At 42.7% G+C, this 13,118-nt stretch overlaps 1 protein-coding gene across 3 annotated transcripts in view; it reads left to right on the top strand.

Moving 5' to 3' along the window:
- MCF2L2 (MCF.2 cell line derived transforming sequence-like 2) overlaps positions 1 to 13,118 on the top strand; it is a 146,934-nt gene that overhangs the window by 102,914 nt on the left and 30,902 nt on the right. For all 3 annotated transcript variants that reach the window (XM_068145109.1, XM_068145107.1, XM_068145106.1), the window contains exons 18-21: positions 115 to 184; positions 7,353 to 7,445; positions 7,879 to 7,971; positions 11,752 to 11,877. In XM_068145109.1, the coding sequence (XP_068001210.1) occupies positions 115 to 184; positions 7,353 to 7,445; positions 7,879 to 7,971; positions 11,752 to 11,877 (382 nt within the window). The remainder of the gene's footprint in view (positions 1 to 114; positions 185 to 7,352; positions 7,446 to 7,878; positions 7,972 to 11,751; positions 11,878 to 13,118) is intronic.

Here is a 13,118-nt window from a genome sequence, read left to right as displayed (position 1 = left end):
CCCCACTGAATCCTCTTACTACAAAAACAGGGGCCTTGAGCTGGATATAGAGAAGCTAGCACACGGTGTGTGTGGCATGTTGCATTACTGTTTGCTTTCCTTTTCCCCTCTCAGGATTTTCCTCAAGGAGATAGAACATTGCATTGAAAACCCTGACCTTCTTGCCCGCTGCTTTTTGAAGAGAGTAAGTAAATCCTTTCACAGGTTTGTATGAGTATCGATGCTCTTACCCTAAAGTGCTTACAGAGTTATTCCTATCCTTTTCCTCTGATTTTTGTGAATGAACTCATGCAAGCAGATACTGCCAAATTAAGCCACAGTTAACAAGTGTGTATTCTGAAATCTGAACCTTGGTTTACTGACAGGAAGAGAGCTATTACCAGCGTTTTACCATTGTATTTTAAGCTTTCCTTAAAAGGAAAATAAAAATCAGTAATTCGAATGTTTAACATGCTTTTCATATTAAACAAATCTCTATCAGCAGTCTGCTGTATCCCAGACACCACTGTACTGTCAATAGGCAAGAAATGGTACCGCAGCAGATTGCTCTGAGTGCAGACAGTACATCTCATTTCTATCTATTCTCTCTTCTCTGCACTGTTCAGGAGACTTACTGCCCTTGAACTAGCCCAGCAGAGTCTAGCGCTTTCCTTGTATTGTGAAACCTCAACAACTCCATAAGGCTCTGCCAGGTTGAGTCCTTTACTTCTTCATGTAATTCTACAACCAAGTGAGATTCTCCCCACTTGTATGGAGTGGTGAGAGTTAGCTGTTTGTCCAGAAGCAGAGTGAGCTCAGTTTATGAGAAAGTTTGGGCCAAAGCCAACAGGCAGTGGTGGCTTTGGTCAGATGCATGAGTCTTCACTTCCTGTGACTTTTTAGTGCCTGAGTCCTGCAAGTCCTTCCTCTGAGACCTCCCAGTTGTGTCCCTCCTTCCCCACCTTTGCCCACCTCCCCAACATGACTGTTAGTTCTGTTTCCTGTAGCATAACAAAAGGTATTTGTTTATATAACTCACATTTAGAGGCACCACTACTAAGGAAAAATCTGTTTTGGTGGGTTACTGCTTTTTTCATAGTCTGACAAAACTGCTTGCATAACCCTTTGTGTTTTGTATGGAAAATGGAAGAGGCATGAGAAATGGGAAAATCTGTTCTCTTCCTTGTCACCAAAGGTATCTCCTGTTTTTACTGTATGCTATGTCTAGCACTGGCTGCTTTTCCAGGGTACATGTTAAATATTTAACAAGGTGCAGGCAGGTATGGATGAAATGTGTGTACCCCAGCTGTCAAGAGTGTGGAGCACTGCCACATCTCTGAAATTTTAAAGGGAATTATGAACACGTGACACTTCAAAAGGGTAAGCCCCCAGTTTACAACTAGATCAGGCTGAAGAGCATCCCACAAGTGTAAATGCGATTGCAAGGCCCCTGAATTATTTTCTGTTTAACAGCCAGCGTTTGGAGCTTGTAGTAGTAAATGACACTACTAAGGAATATGTTGTTATCCTAAGACTCAGATGCTGACCAGGAAAATATTGTGGTGAAATCATTATGCAAAAAAAAAGAAAACCAGGCTTTGAAGACTGCAGACCTTTGAAATCCAAGACTATGAAACAGTGTATATATTGCAAATGTCCCTGGATTTGGAGCTAAAGAGAAATTCTTGATATAGAATTGGTTCTGTGATTCTTCAGAAAGTTCAAATTCCATGTTTAAATCTTTTAGCTTACGTCTCCCTGAGTAAAACCACTTACTGAGCACAATTCTCCTCATTAGTTCGACCAGGATGAAATCAGCAGCACTAAAACTATGGTTCAGGTATGAAATGAAACAGAACCAGTCCCTCTGTCACCTTTTGTAGGCTACTGAAACATCACTGAATCTATTGCATAATGGAATTTGAATAATTTGAAATTGGAATTTGAATGATTTTGTATTTGGAATGTGAATAATGCATTTGCCTTCCCCTTAGTCCAAGTTTTGCGCTAAGAAGGCAAAAGCCTCTCTCCCGAGGTGTCTCTGCTCACACAGTAGCACCTTTGATTCAAGAACTTGCCCTCAGGCTCTGTTTTTAGAAGAAGCCACATAAAGTCCACAAATGTGTTGTTTCTGTTGGACTGCCTTTAGGAGGCACAAACAAACGCCTGGTTGTGTGTTTGTGTTCCCCATGATCTGGCAGCCTTTTTGACTCTTCCTGCTGAGCAGAGGCTTCTGGCTTGCCCTGTGAGTTACGGCCATGCTTGCCTTGGCAGGCGGAAAAATGAAGCTGCTGCTGTTGGAGCCCTTGTGAGTTCTGGGAGGAAAGTCACATTGTTGCAGATTCATTTCCCATTTGTGTATGGCTGTAATCATCCTGCCATGGCAGCGTGGTGGGCCTGTGCTTTGACTGGTTCTTTGATTCGTACTTGTCTGATCACACTGGAACTTTCCTGATTCCAGAGCTACTAGAAAGCATCCTGGGAGCTGCAGTGGGACATCCTGGTGCCTGAGCGCCTCCAGCCCCTGACAGTCATTCCACTGCCATTCCTCACATATTCTCCTATCCTCACTGATACTACCTGGTCAGTTGTCACTATGGGTGTGAACTCTTCCTACCTGATGTCAGAAATGATCTGTGGAGTCCCAGACTATTTCTCCTCCCTGGTTCCTTTCCTGGAACACAGTAGCAGAATAAGGTGGAACATCAGCCAGAAATGTCCCTCTTGCCCCACCCTGCAGTTTTCCTGTCCTGGTTAGGGTGTGATCTTCATAAAAACTAATTTACAAGGAAGCCAGCTCAACTTTGCCCATATGGAGCTATTATACCTTCACCAAGATGCTTGACCTTGCTTAAAGCTTTGTTGCAAGGACAGCAGAGATGCTTAAAGAGGATGTGTGTCCTGAATGCCTTGCAGGATAGGTCTTCCAGAACTTTATAAGCAACAAGAGGGACATTCTGGGCTCATCTGCTAAGCGTGGGACAGGGGGTAAGAAGTAAAGCTTGCCAAGCCAAGGCAAGAATGCTCAGGAAGAAACATAGGTGTGTCAGATTGCTTACCAACATGTGTCAGGTGAGGCATCTGGCAGGAATGACTCACAGTGGATTACCACTGTTTACTTACTCCTATTCCTAAGGATGGAAAAGGAGAATCATTTAGTAGGAGCCAGCAGTTTGGGTATTTGGTCATTCCAGGGAGAAAGAAGCATATAGAAAAAGAAGCTATCAGTGAAAGGACTCTAGGTCCTGACCAGAAACCTGTGAGTTGGATTCAAAGGGTTGAATTTTAATTCCAAACAAAATTTATTCATAAATCAGCAGTGAAAGACAATTGAAACTGTGCATGTAACCCTGTCCTGGGTTGACCTTGGCTGGCTGCCAGGGGCCCACCAAAGCCACTCTTATCCCTCCCCTCCTCAGCTGGTCAAGGGAGAGCAAATATAATAAAGAGCTTGTGGACTGACATAAGGACAGGGACATCCTGGTCTCCAAGCTGGTCCAGTGTGGGCTCATGTTGGTGACATAGACAGTGGCATTGAGTACACCTTCAGCAAGTTTGCTGATGACACCTAACTGTGTGATGCAGCAGACATGCTGGAGGGAAGTGATACCATCCAGAGGGACCTTGACAGGCTGGAGAGGTGAGCCCATGACAACCTCATGAGGTTCAACAAGACCAAGTGCAAGGTCCTGCATCTGGGTCAGGGCAATCCCAAGCACTGATACAGGCTGCGCAGCAACTGGCTTGACAGCAGCCCTGAAAAAAAGGACTTGGGGATGCTGGTGGATGAGAAGCTCAACATGAGCCACCAGTGTGCACTTGCAGCCCAGAAAGCCAATCACATCCTGGGCTGCATCAAGAGAAGCATGGGCGGCAGGTTAAGGGAGGTGATCCTCCCCCTCTACTCTGCTCTGGTGAGACCTCACCTGGAGTACTGTGTCCAGTTCTGGAGCCTCTATTACAGGAAGGATCTGGACGTGCTGGAGTGTGTCCGGAGAAGGGCTATGAGGATGATCAGAGGGCTGGAGCTCCTCTCCTATGAGGACAGACTGAGGGAGTTAGGGTTCTTGAGTCTGGAGAAGAGAAGGCTCTGAGGAGACCTTATGCTGGAAAGCCTCAATCTGAAGGGGGCCTACAAGAAATCTGGGGAGGGAATATTTAGAGTGTCAGGTAATGATAGGACTAGGGGGAATGGAAAACAAATAGAAATGGGTAGATTCAGATTGGATGTTAGGAAGAAGTTCTTCACCATGAGGGTGGTAAGACACTAGAACGGATTGCACAGGGAGGTGGTAGAAGCCCCATCCCTGGAGGTTTTTAAGGCCAGGTTTGATGTGGCTCTGAGCAACCTGATCTAGTGTGAGGTATCCCTGGCCATGGCAGGGGGGTTGGAAGTAGATGATCCTTGAGGTCCCTTCCAATCCTTAACAATTCTATGATCCCTCACCAATTACTGTCACTGGCAAAAGAGATCTGACTTGGAGAAATTTGTTTAACTTATTACTAACCAAAATCAGAGTAGGATAATGAGAAGTAACACCTGAATTTTAAAACACCTTCTCCCCACCTCTTCCTTCTTGCCAAGTTTAACTTTATTTCTCAGTTCTCTACCTCATTTCCCTGAGTGGCACAGGGGATTGGGAGTTGTGGTCAGGTCATCACATGTTGTCGCTGCTGCTGCTTTGTCAGTAGCGGGAGGACTCCTCATGCTGTTACCCTGCTCCAGCCTGTCCCTCTCATGGGCTGCTGTTCTTTATGAACTAATACTCCAGCACAAGCCCTTTCTGTGGGGTGTAGTCACTCAGGAACAGACTCTTCAGGGTGGGTCTCCTGTGAGGTTAAAGTCCTGTCAGAAAACCTGTTCTAGCACTGTACAGATTTTGTCCCCTCTTTCTTAAATATGCTATCATAGAAGGACCACCATCACTGATGGGCTTGGCCATTGGCGAGTCCAACTTGAAGGCAGCTTGCATTGCCCCTATCAGATGCGGGGGAAGCTTCTAGCAGCTTCTCACAGACGCCACCTCTGTAACCTTCCACTTCCAAAACTCTGCCATGCAAGCCCAGTAGAGCAGTGTGTGAAAGCACGTGGAGAGCTCAGGATGCAAATCCCCGTGGAAAGCAAAAGCATCACAGGAGAGGTGAGCATGGTGTAGAACTACTAGCAAGAAGACAAAATCTCTGGTTATGAAAATAGAAATGTGTGGAATGTTTAAGACTGGGATTTGAGTAATCAGGAAATATATGATTTCTTGGTATTTTAGAGTCTGATCCTAGTAGTTTCACCAGGAATTTCCTATTCCTTACACTATTTCAAAACAAAAAGCTGTATTTAAAGCTGTACCTGCCTGAGCAGGTGTTGCTGATTTAGGCAGCAGATTGCATTGGCATAGAGTCCTTCCACTATGACAAATTACTTGGTAAATTGTGGCTTACTGTATCTTTAATTGAAATTGGTGCTTTTCTCTCATTCCTAATGTTGTTTGTGGCTCTCAATATCTCTGTTGTTCTTGCTCAGTCCAATTAGGATTCTGTGGGCCAGGAGCAAATTGTAATGCTTAATTACACTTCATTGTTACTTCTAGTTTCTGGGCTTTACCCCCTGCTATCTTCCCTCTAAGGCAACATATCAAACAATTATATTTGTGTAAGGAAAACACTGTGCTGCTTTTGAAACAGCACCATTAATACTCTTGAGTTGCAATGGAGCTTTTTGTATTGCATAATTCTTAAGGCAGTAAGGTGTTACGTGGCATAGCACTGCTTTCACATCTGATTCATTGAGGTGACACCACTGAAGGTCTGTAGAGGAAGACAGCAGTAATAACAAGTTATAGAAACTCTGTGCAAGAGAGAATGCTTTTACTGTACCAGGAGTGTATAGGCATGGTCCAGGGGGCTTGAGAACAGAGAAGCAAGAGCCAGAAAGTCTTGAGATTAATTTTTGGTGCTGTCTTTGATTCACTGAGGTTGACTCCACCTGAATAGATGCAAAGATGAGAAGCTTCCAGCCAGTCAGATACAGCCAGCCCAGCTTGGGTATGGCAGTGCTTTGTGGGTGCACAGCTGCAAGGCTTCTGTGCACAGTGAGCCCAGACCTAGCAGAGGAATGCCCACCCATACAGCCTAGAGACCTCCAAAAACACCTCTGTGTCCTTGTAGCCAAGAAGGCCAATGGCATCCTGGGTGTGGTTACTAGGTCCAGGGAGGTTCTCCTCCCCCTCTTCTCTGCCCTGGTGGGGCCACATCTGGAACACTGTATCTAGTTCTGGGCCCCTCAGTTCAAGGACAGAGGACTGCCTGGAAGAAGCCACAAAGATGATTAAGGGACTGGGCCCCTTCCCCTATGAGGAAAGGGTGAGAGAGCTGGGTCTCTTTAGCTTGGACAGGAGACTGAGGGTTGACCTCATTTGTGTTTATAAACGTGTGAAAGGTTAGTGTTGGGAGTATAGAGCCAGGCTCTTCAGTGATAGGACAAGGGGCAATGGGTGCAAGCTGGAGCATAAGAGGTTTCATGTAAACAATAAGGAACAACTTTTTCACCATGAGGGTGACAAAACACTGCAATTGGCTGTCCAGAGAGGTTGTCAAGCCTCCTTCTCTGGGGCCATTCAAAACCCACCTGGATGTGTTCCTGTGTGACCTGGTCTAGGTGATCCTGCTCTGGCAGGAGGCTTGGACTAGATGATCTGTCGAGGTCCTCTCCAAACCCTAACACATTCTGTGACTCTCTGGGCCTTCAGAGACTGCCTTTGTTATCACTGAAATCGGTGATATTTGTTTGCCATGGACTTCAGCGAGAGTGTGGTCAAAGGTAAATAGAGTCCAAGTCAATCCACCAGCTTCTAATTTGGATACAAGAGACGTTAAGTACTTCCCCCTGCCTGGCCTGGAATATCAGCATGACAAACTTGCCACTTTTTAATTCATGCCGGTACTATTGAAAAGCATGGCTCTTTTCAGAGTGTTTTGAAAGTGTAAACCTTAGCTAAGTGGTGAACATTGTTAACAAATACTAGTCTCTGCCAGTATTGTTAGCAACATTTACATTTCTAATGGCTTTTTTGTTTTGTTTTCAAACCATCTATTGCCCTCTATTGAAGATAACTGTTTTGAAATTAGACTGTGTTACAGTCTGCAATCTCCTTGCTTTGTGCAAAAAGTGAGGGCGGGGGGGGGTGGGGGAGGGTGGGGAAATCCCTCGATTTCAGGAGTATTTACCTTTACAGGAGTAAAAACCAAGTTTGGTCTTTCACTGTATTTTTATATAGTCATGCCCATGTAGTAATTCATGCAGTAGGATGGAAAGTGACTCAAAGCAGGTAGATTCTTTTTGTTTTCCTTACCTTACTTAAATTTTCTCTTTATTGCAGAAAGAGGACCTCCAAATATATGAAAAATACTGTCAGAACAAGCCAAGGTCAGAAGCTCTCTGGAGACAGTGTGGAGACAGCATCTTTTTTCAGGTGGAATTTAATTGCAGACTAGCATTTCAAGATCATCAAAGCTTGTTTTCCTTCTGTGCCTTCTCTTTAGAAAACTGAGATCAATATGCATGCTTGTTATGCTGATGGCAGGTACCCAGTATGTGTTGAGGTGCTCTCTACAAGAAGCTAGGCAGGTAGAGCAGTAGGTAGGTTCCTTGGGCAGAAGCCAAACCAAAGGAGTGTTGGCTTCACTACAATCTCACAAGCAGGGCATGCCAGCTTTCAACAGTACGTTGAACCTAAACATTAGCTTTTATTTAGTAACCTGGAAACTCCTATGCAGATGGAACAAATTTCTCTCTCAATTAATTCACAGATGTATAACCTTCAGATTACCAAATGATAAGGATCTTCGTGTATTGCTTGTGTTTCAAGAAACTATTGTATTTTTCTTCGCTGTTATCCCTTACAGGAATGTCAGCGTAAATTGGATCATAAGCTCTCACTAGATGCATATCTCTTAAAGCCAGTCCAGAGAATCACCAAGTACCAGCTGCTGTTAAAGGTAGGTTCTCCATCAAAATGCAATGAATTGCAATGCATAGCTTGTTTTATTTACAAAATTGCAGATCAGCCTATCTGCTACAGAAATCCTGTCTCACTTCTTCAACAAATACTTCATAACGCTAAGTTGTAAAATGGTAGCAGTCAAGGAAAGAACTTCTATTTCAGATAAAGTACTGCTATTATTTAGCAGCACTTATATGCTAAGTAGTATATAAGCAGCATACATACATATGTATAAAGTAAAATATTTTGTACAGTAAGTATTTATTACCTTATTTATTGTTTTATTTATATTTAAACAGAAATTGAATTTGGCTTTATTGGATCCCTGAATGGTCTTAGTTTGAAAACAGGAGTTGATGCTTTAAATCTCGGCTCTGATACCTGTCCCTGTTGAATATAACTCTTTTTCAGCTCTCTGAACATGGTATTTTCCCATGGTTGTGACTCAGATCTTTCAGGAGCCACTCCCTTTTGGTGATCCCATTTTTAAGACCCAGCTAGGAGCAAATTATCTGCAACTTTTCCATGGGATGAATATGTGAACTTTCCTCTTGATCTGGTTGGAACTGTGGGAGGTCCATGCTTGAATTCCGGTCTGAACTGGGCCACAGGAAATGCTCAAACCAATTACATTTTTTTGAAGATGGTAGCTTCATTTCTGTCCTCATCTTCTCAGTTCCTAAAAACAGTATTTGCTAACTTTTCTTATGGAGGGTCATGAAGGTGAATTACATGATGTTCTTCAGCCTCTGGACTTAATGTAGTGTTTTGTACTGTCATGAAATTTGCAATGAAGATTTTAGGCTGCAATTTTATTTGCTGATAGCTAGCATGGCGCTGGTCTATTTGTGTTAATTTAAGCCAGGTGAGGATCTGTGCAGTATTTCTGTGACCTGTTTATTGACTTTAAACAGAACTGATGAATCCAAATGTTGATCCAAAAACAAGGATGCAACTTCATTGATTCCAGTGGACTTACATCAGTGTAAAATCCAGCACTAAATTTCTTTCTGTTTCTTGAACCTATTTTGTGACAAGGGAGAAAATGTCAAGATCTTCAGAACAGCAAAAGTAAACCAGATTCTACTTTTAATTTGAAATATGACTGTAAATAAAACCAAGATTAGATCAAGGAGTAAAATTCTCAGGCAAAACAGGTTGCAGCCATTGGAGCTGAAGCTGGTCAGACCAGTTTTGTACTTAGCAGCAGCATACTGGCACAGACATTTACTTTGTCAGGGATTGAGATCTGGGAAGCACTCTGTTTGTGGCAGCTAGAGCATTTAAAAGTGTAGGAAAATAAGAGTCAGTGAAAAATTTGGTAGCAAAGAAGCGACTAAGAACTTCTGTGCCTTGAGTGATTAGCAGACTTATTTTAAATTCTGGGTCACAATCATTGGGACCCTCCTGTTTTGTAGTAGTTTAGCGACATTATAGAGCACCACACCCACTATAGAGAGAGTAGGGATCCATCCTCATCCTAGAAATTATGCAACAGCTACTATAGGAATGCATCCTGCTTTTACTTTCTGAACTCTGGTCACCTAAGCACTTGAGGAGAGACTGCTGCTGTTTGGAGTTAGCTAGGAACTACCTTTTGGCAGACCTGTTTTATAGGACCACAAGTGCCTCAGCTTTTTCTGGATTAAATGGTTTCCAAACTTGAAATGTGACTGAAAATGATATCCCTGAATGAAAACAATGTCAATGATCATCCCTGCTGAAGTGGTCTAATTCTTACTGTAACAAAGACTGCTAATGTTAGTAAAGTTTGGATTAATTTCCGGGTGTATTGCTGGAGCACACGTTCTGTTGACATTCTACTCAGCACAGGAAACAAAACTAAATTCACTTAGTTATTACAATTTATTTCTTACTTTCTTCATTTCTGAAGTGAAAATTACATCCAGCGAAACATTCATTCCAGTGGTAGAACAGAATTAACCAGGTTGGAAGAGACCTTTGAGATCATAGTGTCCAACCTATCATCCAACACTATCTAATCAACTAAACCATGGCACCAAGTACCTCATCCAGTCTCTTCCTAAACACCTCCAGTGATGATGACTCCACCACCTCCCTGGGCAGCCCATTTCAATGGCCAATAACTCTTTCTATGAAGAACTTCTTCCTGACATCCAGCTAAAACCTCCCCTGGTGCAGCTTGAGACTGTGTCCTCTTGTTCTTGTGCTGCTTGCCTGGGAGAACAGACCAAACCTCCACCTGGCTACAACCTCCCTTCAGGTAGTTGTAGACAGCAAGAAGGTCTTCCCTGAGCCTCCTCTTCTCCAGGCTAAGCAACCCCAGCTCCCTCAGCCTCTCCTCACAGGGCTTGTGTTCCAAACCCCTCACCAGCTTTGTTGCCCTTCTCTGGACAAGTTGACAGCAATTCAACATCTTTCCTAAACTGAGGGATCCAGAACTGGACACAGTACTCAAGGTGTGGCCTAACCAGTACTGAGTACAGGAGCAGAATGACCTCCCTGCTCCTGCTGGCCACACTGCTCCTGATACAGGCCAGGATACCATTTGCCTTCTTACCTGGGCACACTGCTAACTTATGGCATGGCCCTGCCCTATATATCTACCAATACTGATTAATAAAATGGTTATTATAAGAGCATTGTCTGCAAAAATGTTGTTGACTTATGAAAGTGCAGTTCCTTAGACTGAGCTAAAAAGGAAATTCTCTATTCTAATTCAAAGCAAGGTTATAATCATTATTTACAAGAGAAGAATTAACTCCTGAGCTATGACTAGAACTTTTCAAGTAGAAGACTCCTATAGGAATAAGAAAAGTAGTCTTTGTGAGGAACTGCATTGGGCTACACAAGTAGTTGGCCCTAAATAAGATTCCTGTATGAGAAGTGATTACAGAAACTGAGCCCTCAGAAGGTTCTGTTTGTTTCTTTGCGTTGGGCACACCCTCCTTAATTTCTCCAGAACTTTGTCTCTTGTTCCTTGTTCCAGATTTGGAGGGTAGAGTACCTTCTCTTATTTTAATCACAATATAATGTTTCATGAATTTTTGCTAGCACTGTTCTTCAAAATTACTACATCTCAGAAAAGGTTTTCAAATTAGCAAATGTAGATCGTAGATTGTAGCCAAGAGGTGGAGAATTAAGCAGTAGGGAAGATTTATAGTAATCATCTGGCCTGTTTAAGTCCCCCCTCCACCCCAAAAAAAAAAAAAAGTTGTGGTTAAAAAACCTCTCTTATAGATAAAAGAAATCTAACTTAAGGAAGAGAGATGTGAGGTGATTTGACCACAAGTTTGCACAGGAAGCGACTTCTTTCCAGATGTAGAATTTATCAGATCTTACAAACTTCTTGTCAGATAGAGAAGTGGAATGTCAAACCTGCCAAATTCAGACTAGACATTAATTTATGTAAGGTGCAAAAGGAAATGGTGAACCCTTCAATACCTTGATCACTGAATTAAGATTGAGTTTCTTTGCTAGCAAATGTGGAGGAGAAAAAATCAGACGAGACAATTCTTTGGCATGCAGGAAGGTCATTGTTCATATGTCAGAATTTACCTATCTCATCTGAAATGATCCGCTAAAACTTGAAAATATCCAAAAGATCAGAATGTGTGTCCTTAATGACAATCCTGGTGAATGTCTTGCTAGCTTTTGATGATTGGTGTTGGTTTGGGGTTTTTTTTCCCTCAGTTTCCTGCTTTGCCTGTGCAGCACAGAAGTCTGGGGAGGTGTCTTATGATGGCCTCTGGTATAAGAAATTTTCATGTAGTTTTCATATCTTGTTTTTTAGGAAATGCTGAAGTGCAGCAAGAATTCAGAGGGTACTGCTGAACTGGAAGAAGCTCTGGCCACAGTGCTTGATATTATCAAATCAGTAAATGACTCCATGCACCAGATAGCAATTACAGGATATGAGGTATTATTTGCTGTGCTTTTACTCTGATCCTGACCCATCCAACGTTCCTCTCATCACCGGCCATTCTATGTCCATGGATGGTATATTTTGCAGCAGTCTGTGCCACATTCTTGAAGGATGCCACTCAGTGGCATATTTTGGTGATCAAAAATACATGTCAGCCGATGTCACATGGAGGCGGGGGTGTGAGTGTGGGGAGGAAGTGGGACAAATGCAATCCTTCTGAGTAATCACACCCAAAACTCATTTGTAGGTGAGAGGCAGCAAGTGTAGCAGACATAACTAAAGGAATCTGCTGAAACTTTGTGAGCAACATACAACTCAAGTGTTTCCAAATATTTTGCACTTAGGCAGGAAAATATGGCTTCCACTTAAAGAATAGAATCCATCCCAGTGACTGGGAATTAAAACCCAGGTACAGGCTGCCCAGGGAGGTGGTAGAAGTCCCATTTGTGGAAACATTCATAACCTGATCTAGTTAAAGATATCCCCACTCAGTGCAGGAGGGTTGGGCTAAGTGACCTCTAAAGGCTCTTTCCAACCCCAAACATTTTGTGGTTCTATGAATCATAGTACAGACCAAAAATCACACACACATATATATATATATAATTATATATATAAATATACAAAGACACACAGTCCTGTATGCACAAATCAAAAATAAATCTACCACTAAAGAGTAGAGATGAGAGACACTTACAGAAATTACTGAGGGGTTTTTTAATGCTTTGGAGAGTCTAATACCCCCTAAAGTGGTAAAGTCAGCTCTTGGTTTTGCAGTTGGATGTAGGGTAGAGGATGGGTAGTGAGAGTAGATTGCAATCTGTAGTTCAAGAAATCACACATTCCCACTTGGAGACATCTTCACCTTGTAATCAACAGAACAGACAGCTGTTGAAAATAAGTACTTTAACGATGCACTGAGCTTGTTCCTTCAACTTGTTATACAAAGCACTCCTAGGAAAAAAATCTGCTGCTAGCATAACTGTTTAACATAGTTTGTTGAGGCCCATTACCATATGGATGTTGCTGTGTCATCTATCCACACATTGCTACACTCTTTACTCCTGTACTCTGCTGTAAATACTTGTGCCAAATATTTATATCAGTGAAAGTATTTACCCTGTGATCCTCAGACAAAGGCTTTAGCTTAGAATGGTCTGATTCCTGTCTAGTTTCACTCTCCCTCAGATACCTTTACTGTTTCTGGGTGCATTTACTCCCTCTTTGCCGAGGCT

This window comes from Melanerpes formicivorus, unplaced genomic scaffold (genome assembly GCF_026170545.1).
Source record: "Melanerpes formicivorus ecotype bairdi unplaced genomic scaffold, bMelFor1.0.p_v2 SCAF_12, whole genome shotgun sequence".
In the NCBI taxonomy this organism is placed as follows: domain Eukaryota; kingdom Metazoa; phylum Chordata; class Aves; order Piciformes; family Picidae; genus Melanerpes; species Melanerpes formicivorus.
The sequence above is the reverse complement of the archived record's forward strand: the minus strand, read 5'-3'. Positions and strand labels throughout refer to the sequence as shown.